This window comes from Petromyzon marinus, chromosome 74 (assembly GCF_048934315.1).
Source record: "Petromyzon marinus isolate PM22_M1 ecotype Great Lakes invasive population chromosome 74, UKy_Petmar_22M1.pri1.0, whole genome shotgun sequence".
Classification (NCBI taxonomy): domain Eukaryota; kingdom Metazoa; phylum Chordata; class Hyperoartia; order Petromyzontiformes; family Petromyzontidae; genus Petromyzon; species Petromyzon marinus.
The window spans coordinates 4,651,940-4,672,498 of record NC_133740.1 but is presented as its reverse complement, the minus strand read 5'-3'; the positions used below and the strand labels follow the sequence as shown (position 1 = coordinate 4,672,498).

The 20,559-nt window shown below is 57.7% G+C and overlaps 2 protein-coding genes across 14 annotated transcripts in view; one reads left to right on the top strand and one right to left on the bottom strand.

Annotated features, from left to right (window-relative positions):
* LOC116958194 (uncharacterized) overlaps positions 1 to 20,559 on the top strand; it is a 342,903-nt gene that overhangs the window by 99,019 nt on the left and 223,325 nt on the right. The gene's annotated exons all lie outside the window — the stretch shown is intronic.
* Positions 1 to 20,559, bottom strand: part of LOC116958193 (large proline-rich protein bag6-like) — a 54,846-nt gene that overhangs the window by 21,581 nt on the left and 12,706 nt on the right. For 5 of the 13 annotated variants that reach the window (XM_076056208.1, XM_076056206.1, XM_076056204.1 and 2 more), the window contains exons 6-16: positions 17,682 to 17,810; positions 16,017 to 16,094; positions 15,370 to 15,674; positions 14,474 to 14,603; positions 13,509 to 13,712; positions 12,425 to 12,665; positions 9,787 to 10,008; positions 8,880 to 8,981; positions 2,601 to 2,758; positions 2,074 to 2,203; positions 384 to 835 (exon numbers count right to left, since the gene is read on the bottom strand). In XM_076056208.1, coding sequence (XP_075912323.1) covers positions 384 to 835; positions 2,074 to 2,203; positions 2,601 to 2,758; positions 8,880 to 8,981; positions 9,787 to 10,008; positions 12,425 to 12,665; positions 13,509 to 13,712; positions 14,474 to 14,603; positions 15,370 to 15,674; positions 16,017 to 16,094; positions 17,682 to 17,810 — 2,151 coding nt within the window. The remainder of the gene's footprint in view (positions 1 to 383; positions 836 to 2,073; positions 2,204 to 2,600; positions 2,759 to 8,879; positions 8,982 to 9,786; positions 10,009 to 12,424; positions 12,666 to 13,508; positions 13,713 to 14,473; positions 14,604 to 15,369; positions 15,675 to 16,016; positions 16,095 to 17,681; positions 17,811 to 20,559) is intronic. The other 8 variants (XM_076056213.1, XM_076056212.1, XM_076056216.1 and 5 more) reach the window with 4 other exon arrangements.

Sequence of the window (20,559 nt, the reverse complement as noted above, 5' to 3'; positions counted from 1 at the left end):
TACCCCACAGACTCGCACAGAGATCCTTACGACTCGCGAAAGTCCGCAGAGACACAAACGCACGGTCTACTCGACAAGAGCAGTCACACACGAGCAGCACAACGGACCGAGTTATTAAATGTTGGTGTGGGGGCGAGTTTGTTGTTGATAATGGTGATGCTGACGTTAATGACGGCGATGACAAGGGAGCCAGTGATGATGGTGGTGGTGGCGACAACGGCGGTGACGATGGCAATGGTGGCGACGGTAATGATCGTGATAAACGGGCGCGGCACGGGCTAGAGAAGAGACGGAGTGACGCGGTACAGGAGGACGTGGAGCCGAGGGGACCTGACAAAGGCCGCTACCGGCGGTGTCTCCACTGCCGCCACCGCCACACCCACCTGCATGAACTCCGCCAGCCCCCGGAAGAAGACTGACTGCGGAGCGCCCTGCGGGTGCTGGAACGTCACATTGGTGCCCGGCGCCACGCCAACAACGCCGGCCGCCGCCGCCGCCGCCGCCGCTGCCGCCGCAGGCACCGCCGCCGCCCCTGGCGGCGGCGCCGGCGCCGGCGGCGGCGGCGCCGCGCCTGCCACCAGAGTCCGCATCAGCTGCACCAGCTGCACCTGGTTCATCTGCCCGCTGCCGAATGAGGGATCGCCGGAACTGGTGCTGAAGGTGGTGCTGTAGGTGGCGGAGGAGGAGGTGGACGAGGAGGTGGACGAGGTGGAGAACGACGACGATGACGAGGTGCCGGCGCCGGTGCCCCCGGCGGCCCCGCCGCCGATGAGGAAGGCGGTCGGTCCGGGGAAGGCGGACGAGGTGGTGACCGTGGCAGCGGTGCCGCCTGGCGCTGCATGCAAATAAAAAAAGCCGGGAGGCCGTGGGGGTGGGGGTTTGTGGCGGTGTTAGGAGGTGGCAGCGATAGCGATGGCGGCGGCAGCGATGGCGATTACGATTGGAGGGGGTGGGAGGGGTGGCGATGGCACCACCGGGTGGACGGTGGCGCTTCCACGCCAACGCCGAGGTTCGAATCTGGCAGGCCCCAAGCCCCTGGTTAATTACTTCGGTTGTTGTTGTTGCTGTTGACGATGACCGACGAAACAAAAATCCTTTTTATTATTTTGTCGCATTCAATATCTCGATACGGCCATAGATGTTATAAGCCTGCTTACAACCACCAGTGCGCTATCAATGCTTCGGGCGTTTGCTTTGTACCTCGTTACCGTTGACATTTTTGGCGGCCTTTGGTTCGCCCATGAAGAGGGCTGGAGGCGCCAATGACACCATCCAGGACAAGCGCGTACACCATCAAACAAAGCACGTCACGTGCGTATCTACGCGTGTATAACTTCTTTCGCAGCACCGACCGCACTAATCGGAAGAGGTGCGGGGGGAAGCACAACAAACTAAAACACAAAAAGCGCTTCCAGTGGAAACGAGTTTGTCAATCTCACATCGGAAGAGTATCCCAGATGGCCACAGGAGCAGCGCATCGGAAAGCGACGCGCGATGATGCGGTTGACCACCAACCTCTGTTCAGCGGCCAGCAAAAAAAGTCGCCGCGAGGATGACCGGCGTTTGCGCGATGGGTTTGTGGCACATTGACGAGATCAGCGAGGTGTCGGGGCTCATGCGTGATGAGCACTTTGCGCGTCTGGTGCGAGCTTACAGCGTGCCCTCGCTCGGCGAACGGAAGCCGGCTCGGCGAGCAACGGACGGACACTGTGGGATCGTGCGGTACGCACCCGTCACGGCACGCAGCCGGGGAACGTTGTACAACACGGGCGGCTTGCTCACTGTTTTTTGCCAGACGTCCCGTAGAGCAAGCGGGTCACGACAATCGAAACTTTGTCCACACGTGCCACCACTGTGTTGTCACCGACTCGACAGTGGCCGAGACCCGAGGGAGGTATCCGCGGTTCATGTGGCGAGCGCTTCGTGCGTGCCACGGAGCGCGCGACCAGGCAACAAATTGGTTTGAGGCGAACACTGGATGGAACACGGTCCGATCTCGCCAACACGAGGTCAAGATCGCAATAAGGCGCGGCAAGCGGCGGCGACGGCAGCAGCGTGACAACCAATCGTTACCGGTGGAGGCCGCCGCGGCGGGAGCGGTCGCGCCGCTGTTGGCGGCGGCCGCGGCCGGGTTCACCGTCAGCAGCTGCCCGACGAGGTTGCCGATGACCTGGGCCAGGGAGCCGTTGGCGGGAATGGCGCCCTGCGTGCACACAGCATGAACCGTCAGCTCGCCTCGCCTCGCTCGTTCGCGCACACACGCTCGCGCTCACTCACTCTACAAGCAGGGCGAGATCATACAAACTCCACTCTTACACGTTCACGGGACTATTTTTATTTTAGCGGGTCAGGCCCGCCGGGAGGCACAGCTCTTTTCAGAAGCGACTTCGCCACGAATGGTGGGCTCGCAATAAGAACGTGAAAAAATGCATAGAAACCAAGCATTCTAAATGCACGTCGATCCTCAATGTGGAGGGGAAAAAAATCGGACGACCCAGAAGCAAATCCATCATCAGGGTCGGGGATCGAACCCACGACCTCCTGCACACCAGGCGAAGGAATCAACATCTCCTCGCCACCGCGGCACTCCGAGTGCGTACCGGCTGCAAGCCGCCCTGTTGCTGCTGCTGCTGCTGCTGCGTGTGCAGCGGCAGGGGAGCACAGTGCCTGGCGGGGCCGGGGGGGCGCGCCGTGGGCGGGGGGCCACGAACAACGAGCACGCGAGGGGGCCGCACCTGGAACACCGGTCTCATCTGGCCTGCACGCTCGCACCACCACAACAACAACATCAACAACATCAACAACAACGACGACAACAAGGCCACGGGCACAACAACAATTATTACAACGAAGACGACGACAACGACAACGCCACGGGCACATCAACGATGACAACGGCACAGGAACATCAACAACAACAACTACGATGAAGGACAACGCCACGGGCGCATCAACAACAACAACAATACCACAGGGACATCAAGAACAACAACAACATCGACGACGATGTCACAGGGCCATCAACAACGTCACAGGGACATCAACAACATCAACAACAACAACACCACAGGACATCAACAACAACGACGACAATGTCACAGGGACATTAACAACAACAATGTCACAGGGACAATCAACAACAATATCAACAACGACAATGTCACAGGGACATCAACAACAACAACGACAATGTCACAAGGGACATCAACAACATCAACAACGACGACAATGTCAGAGGGACATCAACAACAACATTAACAACAATGTCACAGGGACATCAACAACATCATCGACAACAACGACAATGTCACAGGGACATCAACAACCACGATGACAATGTCACAGGGACATCAACAACAACATCAACACCACAGGGACATCAACAACAACAACACCACAGGGACATCAACAACATCATCGACAACAACGACAATGTCACAGGGACATCAACAACCACGATGACAATGTCACAGGGACATCAACAACAACATCAACACCACAGGGACATCAACAACAACATCAACACCACAGGGACATCAACAACAACATCAACACCACAGGGACATCAACAACAACATCAACACCACAGGGACATCAACAACAACATCAACACCACAGGGACATCAACAACAACATCAACACCACAGGGACATCAACAACAACATCAACACCACAGGGACATCAACAACAACATCAACAACAATACCACAGGGACATCAACAACAACATCAACGACAATGTCACAGGGACATCAACAACATCAACAACGACAATGTCACAGGGACAACAACAACAACAACGTCACAGGGACATCAACAACATCAACAACGACGACAATGTCAGAGGGACATCAACAACAACATCAACGACAATGTCACAAGGGACATCAACAACATCAACAACGACAATGTCACAGGGACATCAACATCAACAACGACAATGTCACAGAGACATCAACAACATCAACAACGACGACAATGTTAGAGGGACATCAACAACAACATTAACAACGACAATGTGACAGGGACATCAACAACAACATTACCAACGACAATGTCACAGGGACATCAACAACAACAACGACAATGTCACAAGGGACATCAACAACATCAACAACGACGACAATGTCAGAGGGACATCAACAACAACATTAACAACGACAATGTCACAGGGACATCAACAACAACATCAACAACAACACCACAGGGACATCAACAACAACAACACCACAGGGACATCAACAACATCAACAACAACAACACCACAGGGACATCAACAACATCATCGACAACAACGACAATGTCACAGGGACATCAACAACCACGATGACAATGTCACAGGGACATCAACAACAACATCAACACCACAGGGACATCAACAACAACATCAACACCACAGGGACATCAACAACAACATCAACAACAATACCACAGGGACATCAACAACAACATCAACGACAATGTCACAGGGACATCAACAACATCAACAACGACAATGTCACAGGGACAACAACAACGTCACAGGGACATCAACAACATCAACAACGACGACAATGTCAGAGGGACATCAACAACAACATCAACGACAATGTCACAAGGGACATCAACAACATCAACAACGACAATGTCACAGGGACATCAACATCAACAACGACAATGCCACAGAGACATCAACAACATCAACAACGACGACAATGTCAGAGGGACATCAACAACAACATTAACAACGACAATGTCACAGGGACATCAACAACAACATTAACAACGACAATGTCACAGGGACATCAACAACAACATTAACAACGACAATGTCACAGGGACATCAACAACAACACCACAGGGACATCAACAACAACATCAACAACAACACCACAGGGACATCAACAACACCACAGGGACATCAACAACAACAACAATACCACAGGGACATCAACAACAACATCAACAACCACGACGACAAAGACGACATCAATAACATCAACACTGGCAGCAGCAGCAGCAGCTGCGGCAACAAACAGCCACCCACAACCCCTTTTCCACTGGCACAAGCGAGCCGAGCCAGCGCTTGGTACCTGCCGCGGGTCATCAGAACGGAATCGCAGGAGAAGGAAAAAAAACTGCGAACAAAAACAACTTTCACCGGTTCGTCCTCAGGGTCGGAAGACGTAGAGCCGTGGGGGGGGTGTCCCACAAGCCCACGCGGCAGGGAGCGTTACAATTTGTTTACCTCTCCTGCACTTTGCACTCCTATCGTGTTTTTTTTGTACTGTGCTCGTTGTTGTAAGCTTCCGACCCAGTGCCCCCTACTGGACAAGAGCTTTATAGCTCGTCAGATTCCCCCTGCAGCGCAAATACAATCTTCTGATTCTGTGGAGCGGCAGCGGTCGTCGCCGCTACGGTTCTCGGCGGCCGAGTAACGACGTCTCCGTGATCCGGCGCTACCACCACGCCTCTCTCCCCGTGAAAATGTAACGGGGGTGAACTGCTAGCGCGCAGCGACTCGCCAAACGTCTCGACCACGTCAACACACGTGCTCAGCTGGGGTCTCTTTATGGACACTGTGTTGGGATCATTGCGTGCACCAACCCACAAATCCATGATTCTCTTAGCAACTCAAAGAGCAGTGTAGCAGCTCTTGTGCAGACACGACCTGGCTATCGCGAATGACAGACCGATGAAGTTGTGGCTTATTACGCGGAAAATTATACCAGCCAAATAACTCCACATGCGTGTTCCTAAATGTGGAGGGCAAAATGGAAGGATCCGGAGGGAAAACAAATCCACGTGACTACGGGGAGAGAGAGAGAGACACGCAAACTCCAAATATACGGCAGGCTCCAGGGATCAAACCCACGACCTCCTGTATACCAGGCGAGGTAGTTAACATCTCCTAGCCACCGTGGCGCCAAACTCTGTAGCCGTGGCAGCGACGCTACCACCAAGGGCAAGGAGAGTCAAGGATGCAATGCATGGGGGACGATGAACAGGAGGGAAGAGAGGGAAAGGATGGGAAGGGGGAAACGGGAGCAGAGGAGTCAGGGAGGAGGCGAGGAAGAGGCTACATGATGGGGGTCTCGACGCTGTCGCATGGAGTAGAGTCTGTTTTCACAGTGAGCGACAGTGTGGAGCGGGGAGGGTGTTCAGAGTGTGGGGGGGGTGGTCACACAGGAATCACGTGGTTTAATGGGAGGCTTGAGCCGAGTTGGATGGAGAGAGATGGAGCTCCATGAGAGTGGGGGGTGGTCAAACAAGAGTCACGTAGTTTACTGGAGGCTCCAGCTGTTTCACATAGAGACAAAGATCCCCCCCCTTATAGCCTGAACTTACTGTTTGGGGGGGGGTCAAGTGCTGTTAGCGAGCAGCAGCGCCTACGGCGGCTGGCACGGCGCACGAGAGGGGCGGGTGGCCAGCACCAACGCACGCCCCGGCCACCTTTGTCTCCCCTCGTGACGTTGTTTTACACACCGCACCGGGTACTCATTTCAGGCCGAGTCGACCTAGGGGAGGAGGCCCACCGGAACCGGTTGTTCAGATGATTCGCTATCATCGGTGTCCGTGCTGGTGCTTGCCTCGGGTGCACCTTGCATGCACACGAGTCAGTGTACCCTGCCCTGTGCTGTGTGTACCCTGCCCTGTGCTGTGTTACCCCCTGTGCTGTGTTACCCCCTGTGCTGTGTTACCCCCCGTGCTGTGTTAGCCCCCGTGCTGTGTTAGCCCCCGTGCTGTGTTACCCCCCGTGCTGTGTTACCCCCCGTGCTGTGTTACCCCCCGTGCTGTGTTACCCCCTGTGCTGTGTTACCCCCTGTGCTGTGTTACCCCCTGTGCTGTGTTACCCCCTGTGCTGTTTTACCCCCTGTGCTGTGTTACCCCCTGTGCTGTGTTACCTCCTGTGCTGTGTTACCCCCTGTGCTGTGTTACCCCCTGTGCTGTGTTACCCCCTGTGCTGTGTTACCCCCTGTGCTGTGTTACCCCCTGTGCCGTGTTACCCCCTGTGCCGTGTTACCCCCTGTGCCGTGTTACCCCCTGTGCCGTGTTACCCCCTGTGCCGTGTTACCCCCTGTGCCGTGTTACCCCCTGTGCTGTGTTACCCCCTGTGCTGTGTTACCCCCTGTGCCGTGTGTTACCTCCTGTGCCGTGTGTTACCTCCTGTGCCGTGTGTTACCTCCTGTGCTGTGTTACCCCCTGTGCTGTGTTACCCCCTGTGCTGTGTTACCCCCTGTGCTGTGTTACCCCCTGTGCTGTGTTACCCCCTGTGCTGTGTTACCCCCTGTGCTGTGTTACCCCCTGTGCTGCGTTACCCCCTGTGCTGTGTTACCCCCTGTGCTGTGTTACCTCCTGTGCCGTGTGTTACCTCCTGTGCCGCGTGTTAGCCCCCGTTCTGCCTGTGTGTACATCCGTTTGTTTGTGTGGGGAGCAGCGGTAGAAGGGTGTAGCCATTCACGTGTTGCAACTACGAACCCGGCGACCCAAGTTACATTCACACTCACGGGCACCAACACCAGTAACGATTATCCAACTGCTCTTGGGCCTCCCTCCCACTCCCACCCCCCCACGAGGTCGACTCAGCAACATGCACCGAGAATTAAATTAAGTTTGCTGCTGTAAATTTCCACACGAGCCGCTTTTTGGTGTGCTACAATTTGTGGCAGCCAGGCTGCTTCTGAAAAATAATACAGAGTAGCACCTTGGATTGCGAGTAACTTGGCCTGCGAGCGTTTTGGGTTAGATCTCGTAAACACAGTAAGACCTTGGATTGGAGTAACTTGGCCTGCGAGTCTTTTGCAAGACGAGCAAACATTTAAAATGAATATTAATTTGATAAACGAGCGAGAGGCCTTGCAGTACGAGTAGTAGCGTACGTGTCTACGCTTTGTACTGCAGAGCGTCACGTGATCACAACTGATACACGAGTGCTTTGATATACGAGTGCTTTGGATTACAAACACGTTTCCGGAAAGAATTATGCTCGCAATGCAAGGTTTTACTGTAATTACTTCGGTGGGCTTTGCCTGGTGGGATGGTGGATGGTTTAGTGTTATATTTGGATGCATTTGGGAAAGTTGTTTTCCTTTCTTGCACTACGCACTACCATCGTGTTGGTGTGTAACGATTGCTGTTGTAACATTCAGAACCCGTGCCCCTACTGGACATCTGTGAAAAAAAGAGATTCATAGCGTATCTATTCCTCCTGCAGTGTAAATTATTCGGAACAATTCTGAAATGGGTACCGGTGTGTGGGCGTGTAGTAAACATCGCCACTGGGGGAGACAAAGACGGCCGGACGTGGCGCTGGCAGCCCAACCTCCTCGTGTGCCACCATGCCGGCTGTCACAGGCGCTGCTACCCGCTCACGGCACTTGCCCCCAACATTCTGTTCAAGGCTATACGGGGGATCTCAGTCTTTGCGAGCGTGTGCAAGTGTGTGTACGTACGCGTGTGCGCACGTGTGCGTACGAGTGTGTACGTGTGTGTGTACACGTGTGTGTACGTGCGTGTGTGTGTAGGACACAGGCGGTGAATCGGCCATTCATCTCAGTCGGTCAGTCAAACCATGGCACCTGCCGGGTCTGTCCCGTGACGTCCTAGCCAGCGGGCATTCGAAACTTCACGTGGCCTTAAAGCGCACATAGCCCGGCACGGAAGCCGTGGCGACGTCACCGCCGCTTAGTGGCGAATGGCGGTTGTTGTTGTTGTTGTGGTGGTGCGGAGTGAACGAGTGTTCGGGCTGTCATAGGCGCTGCTACTCGCCAACGGCCCCTGCCCCCAACAGTCTGTTCGAGCCACACGGGGGACCTTTGTCCGTCTCTTCATGGCCGTGGGAGCGGGAATCGAACCCGGGTGCCCCCCCCACCCTCCTCCTCGGCCACGCTGGCCACTCACCGGCCGCGGTTGCCGCCGCCGCCATGGCCTGCTGGGTAATCTGCTGGATGATGGCCGGCATGAGCTCTGGCGGGATGCCCGGCATGTGCAGGTGGGGGATCCCTGGGGGGGGGGGGGAAAGGGAGAGGGGGGGCGGCGCTCGCGTTACAGCCTCGCACGCCCACATCGTTGCCGTAGTTACCGTCGTTACCGTAGTTACCATAGTTACCATCGTTACCGTAGTTACCGTAGTTACCATCGTTACCGTAGTTAGTGCCGTTACCGTCAACGCCTCCGTTACCGTCATTACCGTCACTACCTCCGTTACCGTCAGCGCCTCCGTTACCGTCAGTGCCTCCGTCACCGTCATTACCATCAGCACCTCCGTTACCGTCACTACCTCCGTTACCGTCAGTGCCTCCGTCACCGTCATTACCATCAGCACCTCCGTTACCGTCACTACCTCCGTTACCGTCAACGCCTCCGTTACCGTCATATTACCGTCACTACCTCCGTTACCATCAGCACCTCCGTTACCGTCACTACCTCCGTTACCGTCACTACCTCCGTTACCATCAGCACCTCCGTTACCGTCAGCACCTCCGTTACCGTCAGCACCTCCGTTACCGTCAACGCCTCCGTTACCATCAGCACCTCCGTTACCGTCAGCACCTCCGTTACCGTCAGCACCTCCGTTACCATCAGCACCTCCGTTACCGTCAGCACCTCCGTTACCGTCAGCACCTCCGTTACCGTCAACGCCTCCGTTACCGTCAGCACCTCCGTTACCGTCAACGCCTCCGTTACCGTCATTACCGTCAGTACCTCCGTTACCGTCAGCGCCTCCGTTACCGTCATTACCGTCAGCGTCTCTGTTACCCCCCCGCGATCCGCCCCACCCACCACGGTGCAGTCACCCCTCACTGACCCTGCGGGGTGCCGGCCGCGGCCGCCGCTGCCGCCGCCGCCGCCGCGGCCGCGGCCGCCCCCCCCCCCGTTGCCGTGGTGGTGGTGGAGGTGGCGGTGGTGGGCTGGGTGGCCCCCACCTCCGTGGTGTACACGAAGATCACGTTGGGGGGCACGTTGCCACCCGCGCTTTGAGTCGTCGGCGTCTGCGTCGTGGACGTCGCGGCAAAGTTGCCGTTCATTCCTGAGGGGGGTGCGGGGGGTGCGGGGGGTGCGGGGGGGGGGTGAGAGGGAGGGAGGGGGAGAGAGGGTGGAAGAGTGGAAGAAGAGTGGGGGAGGGTGAATGGTACTCGTAACGTTTTTTTTGGGTTCGATTGAATAAATGTGCCGTAAAACCCCCCACACCTCCACCCGACACAGCCAATTAGGAGGGTGGCTAGGAGATGTTAACGACCTCGCCAGGTATACAGGAGGTCGTGGTTTCGATCCCGACCCCCTGACGCCTGCTGTATATTTGGAGTTTGCGGTGGTGTCTCATCATCACGGTGGCTAGGAGATGTTAATGATCTCGCCTGGTATACAGGAGGTCATGGTATCGATCCCGACCCCCTGACGCCGGCTGTATATTTGGAGTTTGCGGTGGTGTCTCATCATCACGGTGGCTAGGAGATGTTAACGACCTCGCCTGGTATACAGGAGGTCGTGGTATCGATCCCGACCCCCTGACGCCTGCTGTATATTTGGAGTTTGCGGTGGTGTCTCATCATCACGGTGGCTAGGAGATGTTAACGACCTCGCCTGGTATACAGGAGGTCATGGCATCGATCCCGACCCCCTGACGCCGGCTGTATATTTGGAGTTTGCGGTGGTGTCTCATCATCACGGTGGCTAGGAGATGTTAACGACCTCGCCTGGTATACAGGAGGTCATGGCATCGATCCCGACACCCTGACGCCTGCTGTATATTTGGAGTTTGCGGTGGTGTCTCATCATCACGGTGGCTAGGAAATGTTAACGACCTCGCTTGGTGTACAGGAGGTCATGGTATCGATCCCGACCCCCTGACGCCTGCTGTATATTTGGAGTTTGCGGTGGTGTCTCATCATCACGGTGGCTAGGAGATGTTAACAACCTCGCCTGGTGTACAGTTCGTGGGTTCGATCCCGACCCTGACGATGCCTGCCGCTGTACATTTGGAATGTGCGTCTCTTGCTCTCCCTGGTGGTGGTCACGTGGATTTTTCCCCTCCACATTTAGACACAGCCTGCAGTCGTTTCACAGCACAATTTCTGCGGTGTGCTTCAGCCTAGGAGCACCTCCCCAGTGGCAGCTTTTTATTTTGGTTTTATTTTAATTAGGCGAGGCCCCCCCCCCAAGCTATACAGCTCTTCTAGATTTGAAGCTTTCGTGACTGCAAGGATCCATACTCTTTGGTTCTATTCGGTAAAGTCACGTAGGTAAAAATAAAATAATAAAAAATAACAAAAAATAAAATAACAAAAAACGTCGCGATTTTTTGGTCATTTTATTTTTACCTACGTTACTTTACCGAATAGAACCAAAGAGTACACAGCTCTTTTTCATAAGCGACCAGGCCACACGCGATGACAGCTCAACGAAGTGGCTTGTCGCGTGGAAATTTATAGCAGCAGCCAAAAAAATAATCTAAAACGCGCGGCGTACATTCTAAAACGTGGGAGCGGAAAAACGCGGAGGACCCGGAGAAAAATCCACGCGAGCATGCAAAGAGAAAGGCGCAAACTCAAAACGCACAGCCGTTCTTGGTCGGGGGTCGAACCCACGAGCTCTTGCATACCAGGCAAGGTGGTTAACATCTCACAGCCACCGCGATTCATTCCCTGTGCATCAGTCTGCCGTCAGGGGGCGGCGATGGTTGCCGCACGCGCGATCCCAATCGGTGTGTGGGTCTGCGTTGCCACCGATTGAAATTGGCGAACGTGGACCGCGACGACGATGGGCAATGCCCTCTTGCGAACGCCGTCACGGGGATCTCCAACGGCCGTCTTGGCATCCCGACGATTGACCCACGGCGAACGAAACCTCCGCATAGCACCGCTGGCCACGTGCGGTCGCGAAAGGGGTTCAACAGACGCGTCCACAACGCAGCTGCGCGAATGATAGGGGAGCCAAGAGTTCCGAACGGGGATGTCCTCCCGACTCAAGAGGCGGACGGCACGACGGGGAACAACTTGGGGAAACGGACACACACACACACACCATGCACGCATTGTCGCTCAGCCTTCCACTCACTCACTCACTCACCCCCAACCCAACCACTCAAACGATCACCTCCACTCACATGCACTTACCTCCACCATCCCACACAAAGACGACCCCCATATAGCTTATCGGACTGTTGGGGCAAGTGCTGCAAAAGTGAGCACCTATGAAGGTCGAAGCAACGCGCATGCGGGTGGGGTGGCCAGCGCCACGCCCGACCGCCTTTTGTCTCCCCCGTGGCAACGTTTACAACACACCGCACCAGGCCGAGTCGACCGAGGGCAGGCCAACGACCGGTCCAGATAATCGCCACCGGTGCTGGCCGCGAGCGGGAATCGAACACGAGTTGCCGGGTTCGTAGCGCAGCGTAGCGCCAACCGCTGCGCCACCACTCCTCTCACCTGCCAGCCTCGCCGTACCTGGCATGTTCATGTGCATCATGAGCGGCTCGCGGGCCTGGTGAGTGATGCGGATGACGCGCGGCCGCGCCTGCTGCTGCTGCTGCTGCTGCTGCCCGGGATCGCCGTGGACGCCGTCCGGGCCCAGCTGGTCCGGGCCCCCCGACGGAGGGACGCTCCCGGCTTGTGCAGCGCCGCCGTTGTTGGTGGCGCCTGTTGGCGATCCGTTGGTGGACATGGTGACTGTGGCGCCGAGGTTGATCTGCGGCACAGAGAGAGAGAGAGGAGGGGAGGCGGAGAGAGAGAGAGAGAGGAGGTGGAGAGAGAGAGAGAGGAGGGGAGGCGGAGAGAGAGAGAGAGAGAGGGGCGGCATTGGGGTCAGGTCCTGGGTGGCATAGCGGCGACGGTGGTGGCGACGGCGACGCTCATACCTGCCACTCATGGCAACGGGGGGGGGGGGGTCTACGTTAAGATTCCCGACTCTGGCGCCTTTCTCCAAGTGGAGTTTGTGTCCTTGCCCTGTTCTGCAGAGAGTGAGCGAGTGTGCAAGTGAGTGTTGTCAAGTTTGCATATTGCCCCCTTCCTGCGCTCCAGGCCGAGTGTCGGCGAGTGTGAGGAGTCTTTCGGGAGCGGTGGCGCAGCGGTCAGCCGCTGTGGCCCAGAACCAGTTTGGATATTCGTCACCGATGTTGGCAGGCGAGCGGGAATCGATCTCGGGTGGCCAGGGTTGGGTAGCAGTGTAGCCCCTCCCTCTTCCCCAGCCCCTCCCCCTTCCCCCAGCCCCTCCCCCTCCCCCCAGCCCCTCCCTCTCCTCCCAGCCCCTCCCTCTCCACCCCAGCCCCTCCCTCTCCCCCCAGCCCCTCCCTCTTCCCCCAGCCCCTCCCTCTCCCCCAGCCCCTCCCCCTTCCCCCAGCCCCTCCCCCCAGCCCCTCCCCCTTCCCCCAGCCCCTCCCTCTCCCCCCAGCCCCTCCCTCTCCCCCCAGCCCCTCCCTCTCCCCCCAGCCCATCCCTCTCCCACCAGCCCCTCCCCCCAGCCCCTCCCTCTCTCCCCAGCCCCTCCCCCCAGCCTCTCCCCCCAGCCCCTCCCCGCAGCCCCTTCCCCCACCTGTATGGGCAGCGTCTGCTGCAGCACGACGGGCTGAGCGTAGTGGGCGTAGTGGGCGAGGGGTCGTGCCACGTGGAGGTGGCGGGGTGCCGCCGATGCCAGGTTGCAGCGCAAGTCGGACACCGTGACGATGGCGTTGCCCAGGTAGCGCAGCGCCTCGCTCACCAGGCCCAGCACACGCTGGTCCTCCTCGCGCCCCTCCGTCTGCACGCACGGCGTCGGACACAGCGGCGTCGGACACAGCGGCGTTAACCCCTCGCCGACGGCACCGCTCGCTCGCTCGCCCGACGGCGTTAGGACAACGCCGGCGGCAAGGGGTTGCGTTTGTGAGAGCCGCCCCCGTCCTAGATGGCCAGCGTCCGCGTGAGCGTGCCGGCGAGCGTGCGAGCGTACTAGCGTGTGAGCGTGTGAGCCAGCGTACGAGCGTGCGAGTGTACTAGTGCGAGCATACGTGCGAGTGTACTAGTGTGAGCGTGCGTGCTACCGTACTAGTGTGCGAGCGTGCGTGCCAGTGTCAGATCGAGTGTGCGAGCGTGCCGGCGAGCGTGCGTGCGTGTTAGCGTGTTAGCGTGCGAGCGTGCGAGCGTGCGAGCGTGCGAGCGTGTTAGTGTACGAGCGTGTTAGTATGCCAGCGTGTTAGCGTGTTAACGTGCGAGCGTGTTAGCGTGCAAGCGTATTAGCGTGTTAGCATGCCAGCGTGTTAGCGTGCGAGCGTGTTAGCGTGCGAGCGTGTTAGCGTGCAAGCGTGTTAGCGTGCGAGCGTGTTAGCGTGCCAGTGTGCGAGCGTGTTAGTGTGCGAGCGTGTTAGTGTACGAGCGTGTTAGCGTGTGAGGGTGTTAGTGTACGAGCGTCTTAGCGTGCGAGCGTACGTGCTAGCGTGCAAACGTGTTAGCGTGCGTGCGAGCGTGCGTACTAGCGTGTGAGCGTGTTAGCGTGCGAAAGTGCCACCGTACTAGCGAGCGTACATTGTTGTTGTAGTCGGCGGTGGCGGCCGTGGCCAGGATCTCCTGGTAGCGCGCCAGGTGGGGCTGCAGCTGCGTCTGCACCGAGTGGATTTCCGACAGCACCTCCAGCAGCTCCGCCGGCGCTGGGTGGCTGGGGATAGGAGGCGCAAGGAGACAACACAACGATGGCGAGATGTTAGCTCCCTCGCCTGGTATGCAGGGAGGTCGGGGGCTCGATCCCGACCCTGACGACGCCTGCTGTATAATTGGAGTTTGCGTCTCTCTCTCTCTCTCCGTGGTCGCGTGGATTATTTCTCCAGTTTTTCCGCACCACATTCAGAGTCTACGTGCGTTTAGGAGTATTTTTGGCTGCTAGAAATTTCCAGATAAGCACACTCTGAAAGAGAGCTGTACAGCTCAGCGAGCCTTGCCTGGTAAAATAAAACATTGTTTAGTGCAGGCACGACGAGGAGGCGACAGTGGACGAACGTCACGCAAAATCAGAAAGCAAAGAAACCAATCCAGGGTGTGTGTGTGTGCGCGTGTACGTTGAATTTCGTACGTAGCCAACCGTGCTCATCAGAGGTGCGGGCGGGGGGGACAAACTAAAAACAGTAACAAGCAGTTCTGAAGAAATGAGTTTTCAATCTAGGTCAGTGTACTTCACTGCAAGACCGGCGGGCCACTGTCAAACTCCCAATGGTTTCAAATGTGTGGCGACCCTCGCACTGATGAGCTCTCATTGGCAGAATATCGGGAGCGAGCCAGTGCATACGATGGCGACGGAGTGAGCAAGCGAACGAATATTTGAGCGAGCCAGTGCTCACGAGGAGGGTGAACAAGCGAGCGATCGAGTGAGCGAGTTGCGGTTGAGCATATCGATCGGTCATTTGTTGCGGCAGCTCCCTTGGGCTCACCTGACAGCCGCCGGGCCGCCACCATTCGTCGCCTGGCCCTGCTCCTGCCCCTCCGCCGGTGCCGCCCCTCCCTGCGCCGTCTCGACGGCAGCGCCGCCGCCGCCGCCCTCCGGCTCCGCCACAGCCGTGGACTCGGCCTCCACGCCGACGGCGCCCGGCGACGGTGCCGCGGCCTCGCCGGGCGCTGCCGCCGCCACGTCCACCTCCATCTCGGCGTCGCTCGCGGATGAGGCGGCCGCCGCTGCCGCTGCCGCCCCCGTGGCATTCTGGGAAGTGTCGGCGCCATCAGCTCCCACCGCGTTGCTCTATGGGGGGGGGTGGGGGGGGGGGGCGGGATTCGGCAGCGGTTGCCACGGTTAAATCGTGCCGATTTGGCCGCGTTCCTGCCGGGGGTCACGGCGGCCGTTTAAGATGCTGGGTTTAGGGGGCGCCACACGGCGGCTACACCATCGAGCGAGCGAGCGATCGTTCGTTGTGGCAACTCCCTGGGCTCACCCGACAGCCGCCCGGCAGCCACCGCTCATCCCCTGGCCCTGCTCCTGCCCCTCGCGAACGTTGGTCGCAAGCGGGTACTGTATCTCGGGGGGACTGCCTGTGCATGGGCGTTCCCGCGATAGTTCGGCAGCTGCGAGCGGAGCGGCACTCACCTCCAGCTGGCCCAACAGGTTGACGATCTCGCGCAGCATCTGCCTAGCAAGCACCAGTCGGAGGCGCGGCTCGCTCTGCTGGCCGGCCGGTGGCGCAACATGGAGGAGAAGTGCGGGAGACGGGGGAGGAGGAGGGGAGGCGAAAGGTGGACGCAGACGTTAGCACGCTCAACCCCACATCGCGACGGGCGTGCCGCCGCCGCGTGGCCTACAACCACGGTCGCCCAACAGAACATTACTGGACGGCATCGGTGAAGAGCTGCGTAAGCTCATGGGATTTCTCCGGGACAAAAAAAAAACAAACAAAAAGATCCCCGATCCCGAACATTCCAAAGCTCGCGCCCCCGGCGGCCCACTCGCTGGACGGCGACAATGACGATGGCAACCGTCGAGGTGTTTTTGCCGTCCGGTGTCGGCGCCGCCTCTCTCTCAGCGCCGGGCTATTATCGTGCCGTGCAAGGCGCTGCTGTGTTACACAGGCACTGTGCGTGCAGTAGTTGCACGCAAGCGGAGGACGGTGCCGTTACTGCCGTTACTGCTGCTGCTGCTGCTGCTGCGACTTCACCAAGCGGCGTTATTCACCAGGGCGAGGCCGCCGGATTCGAAAGGCGCACAGAACCTCCGCGGCAAGCGGACGAGCACGCTCTGAGGCAGAGCCGAGAGGCGCCCGAGCCCGGTTGGTAGTTGGATTGGGTCCACACGCACACGGCGCCGGTGGGCGGTGCCGGAAACACTGCCGATCGCGACACACGATGGAACTGGGCAAAAGCGGTCAGCAATGCCACCGTCCGGCGAGACGTTAACCGCCTCGCCTGGTATACAGGAGGTCGTGCGCCTTCGATCATCCCAACCTTTCAACCGAATATTTGGAGTTTTTACGGTCTCTCCCACAACCTCCTGCATATCGGGCGAGGTCGTTAACGTCTCCTAGCCACCGTGCTCACGGGACACCGCCGCAAACTCCAAATATGCAGCAGGCGTCAAGGGGGTTTGGGATCGAACCCGCGGCCCCCTGCGTACCAGAGCGAGGCCGTTCACCTCCTGGCCACAATGATAAAGACGGCAGAGAGATAAAGGCATGCAGACTCCAAATAAACAGCAGCAGCAGCAGGCGTCAAGAGATCGGGATCGAACCCACGGCCTCCTGCGTCCCAGGCAATAGGTAGTTAACCTCCTGGCCACAATGATAAAGACGGCAGAGAGATAAAGGCATGCAGACTCCAAATAAACAGCAGCAGCAGCGGGCGTCAAGAGATCGGGATCGAACCCGCGGCCTCCTGCGTACCAGGCGAGGTAGTTAACCTCCTGGCCACAATGATAAAGACGGCAGAGAGATAAAGGCATGCAGACTCCAAATAAACAGCAGCAGCAGCAGCAGGCGTCAAGAGATCGGGATCGAACCCACGGCCTCCTGCGTACCAGGCGAGGTAGTTAACCTCCTGGCCACAATGATAAAGACGGCAGAGAGATAAAGGCATGCAGACTCCAAATAAACAGCAGCAGCAGCAGTGGGCGTCAAGAGATCGGGATCGAACCCACGGCCTCCTGCGTCCCAGGCAATAGGTAGTTAACCTCCTAGCCAACCGTGGCCTAGCTCCTCAGTGGCCGTAGCGGGCGAGGGGGGGGGCGGGGGGGTAAAGACGCGCGTCGCCGTCGTCTCCTCACCTGCACCGGCTGCTGCTCCAGGTTTATCTGCACGTCGACCGACGAACCATCCGGCTGTTGACACACGGCGGAAATTCTCAACGCACGAATACGTCTCACACGCGACGACACGACGCGTCCGGGCGCAGCCTAGGGTCCGAGACACGTGCGGGATTTACACCGAATACATCCGCGGGGGGGGGGGGAGTGCCCCCCGTAAGTGAGAACAGCGGAGAGACGTTTCAACCACCGGTTCCCTTCCACACCGACGACGACGACGAGCAACGGCAAGATTACTTTTGCGGCGACGGGGCCAATCGCGTTACCGTGCCAACGTTCAGCCAACCGAGTGAGCCTCACAGAGCCCCAACTGTTTAATCGGGAGGATGAGAAAGAGGGGGGGGGAAGGCGGAAAAGTAGAAGACAGGAGGAGGTGGGAGGAGATAGAAGGTGGGAGGAGATAGGAGGTGGGAGGAGATAGGAGGTGGGAGGAGATAGGAGGTGGGAGGAGATAGGAGGTGGGAGGAGATAGGAGGTGGGAGGAGATAGGAGGTGGGAGGAGATAGGAGGTGGGAGGAGATAGGAGGTGGGAGGAGATAGGAGGTGGGAGGAGATAGGAGGTGGGAGGAGATAGGAGGTGGGAGGAGATAGGAGGTGGGAGGAGATAGGAGGTGGGAGGAGATAGGAGGTGGGAGGAGATAGGAGGTGGGAGGAGATAGGAGGTGGGAGGAGATAGGAGGTGGGAGGAGATAGGAGGTGGGAGGAGATAGGAGGTGGGAGGAGATAGGAGGTGGGAGGAGATAGGAGGTGGGAGGAGATAGGAGGTGGGAGGAGATAGGAGGTGGGAGGAGATAGGAGGTGGGAGGAGATAGGAGGTGGGAGGAGATAGGAGGTGGGAGGAGATAGGAGGTGGGAGGAGATAGGAGGTGGGAGGAGATAGGAGGTGGGAGGAGATAGGAGGTGGGAGGAGATAGGAGGTGGGAGGAGATAGGAGGTGGGAGGAGATAGGAGGTGGGAGGAGATAGGAGGTGGGAGGAGATAGGAGGTGGCGGGAGGAGAAGTTGGGGAGGAGGAGAGGAGGGGGGCAGGAAGAGGGAGGAGGAGGGAGTAAGAGGGGGTAGGGGGGGAGGGGGAAGGAGGTGAGAGGAGGAGGGAGTAAGAGGGGGTAGGAGGAGGGGGGAAGGAGGAGGTGAGAGGAGGGGGGTAGGAGGGGGAAGGAGGAGGTGAGAGGAGGGGGAGAAGGTGGGGAGGAGGAGGAGGGGGGAGTTCGCTGTTGCTACGACACAGAAATCCCTTCCTGAACGAGTCGTGGGTGCAACATTTTTCGTCCTGACATTGGGGGGGCGTGTTTTTGTTGTGCCAATACCGGTTACACGTTGTTTGTTGTTGTTGTTGTTAGGCTACGGATAGGGAAAGCAGAAAAGGCGGGAAGAAAACCCCCACGCGCACAAACTCGACACAGAAACGCAACCCCCGAGGTCGGGGGGGGGGGGGGGACATCGATTCCAGAATATTTTGGTTATACTGGAGGAATCCGATGAGCTATAAAGTTACTTTTAACAGACGTCAGTTACGCAAAGGGGGTTAACCGCCATCCACCGTTGACGAACCGGATGGGGAGGAAAAAAAACAAACGTATATAATTATTACTAAGGTCATCGCGAGACCATCTATGGCAGAGGCGGGGAACCTCTTTGTCTGCCAAGGGCCATTTGGATATTTATAAAATCATTCGCGGGCCATGCAAAATTATCAACTTAAAAATGAGCCCGTTTATATTTGGTCAAATGTTGAATTAACTCGCCACTAATGCGACGGGCTGGAACTGCTTCTCTTTTGGCGAGGCGTGGTGGTGGTGGTGATGTTAGCCGCTTATTGACGATGTTGCCGCTACTCGCAACTGCTTTTCCAGGTTTGCTCTCCTAGATCTCTTGAATGTCGAGTCCCGCCTGCGGTTGCCTTGGCAGGGCCAGAGACCCGAATGATTTCGCGGGGCCCTGTACGGCCCCGCGGGCCGGACGCTCCCCACCCCCGGTCTATGGGGAGAATACTCGAGACGACACCCACAGAGAACGGATTTGTAAAAATATCTCCGACGAAGCCAGGGATGGGTTACGGTGAAAGAGTGACACTAGCACTGCCCCGCGCATTGCCGTGGGATACACGGCGGGGGCGTTACGTCGCCAAGCTGATACTCAACGCCGTGGGATGCGCGCGACGAGAGATGCGAGCGCGGTGAACTTCACCGTCGCCCCGCCGGCCCGCCCGCCCGAGCGCCAGCCAAACTTGTAGTTCTCTCTAATGCAAGTCACACGATAAGCGATGCACGCGGGTCAGCGGGGTTATCGCCCATGCCGCACCACCCATCGCAAGCCGCCCCACCCCGGAAGCTCATCGTTCTTCACGCAGAGAGAGAGGGGGGGACATCTCTGAATTAAGCGACCTCTTGGGCACTCTTCGGCTCTCTCGGTAAAGTCACGTAGATAGAAAACGCAGCCAACAGATGACGACGTTTCGATAGCAGCACAAGCCACCGTCTTCAGGCGAAACAATACAGCGGGCGGACTGCCGAGGCAGGAGGAAATGCAGCGAGAGAGCTACTGCAGCCAGAGCCTATATACATTTGTGGTGGGTACAACCCAATGGTAAGTGGGCGGTGCTAGGGATGGAATTTGCAAGTAAATGGAAGGCTAGCAAACGTCAGGCTAGCAAACGTCAGCTAATGACATTTACAGAGGGAACAAGGTGAGAGAAGAGAAAAAAAGATATCAAACTCAGCAAAATTTAGGAATGTAATGCAACTCAGAGAGTCGGCCCAAACACAACAGTTAACACTACACCTGGTTCATCAACGTCCTTCCAAACATTGCTAAATTTTGCATCCATCAGCCCGGCTGAA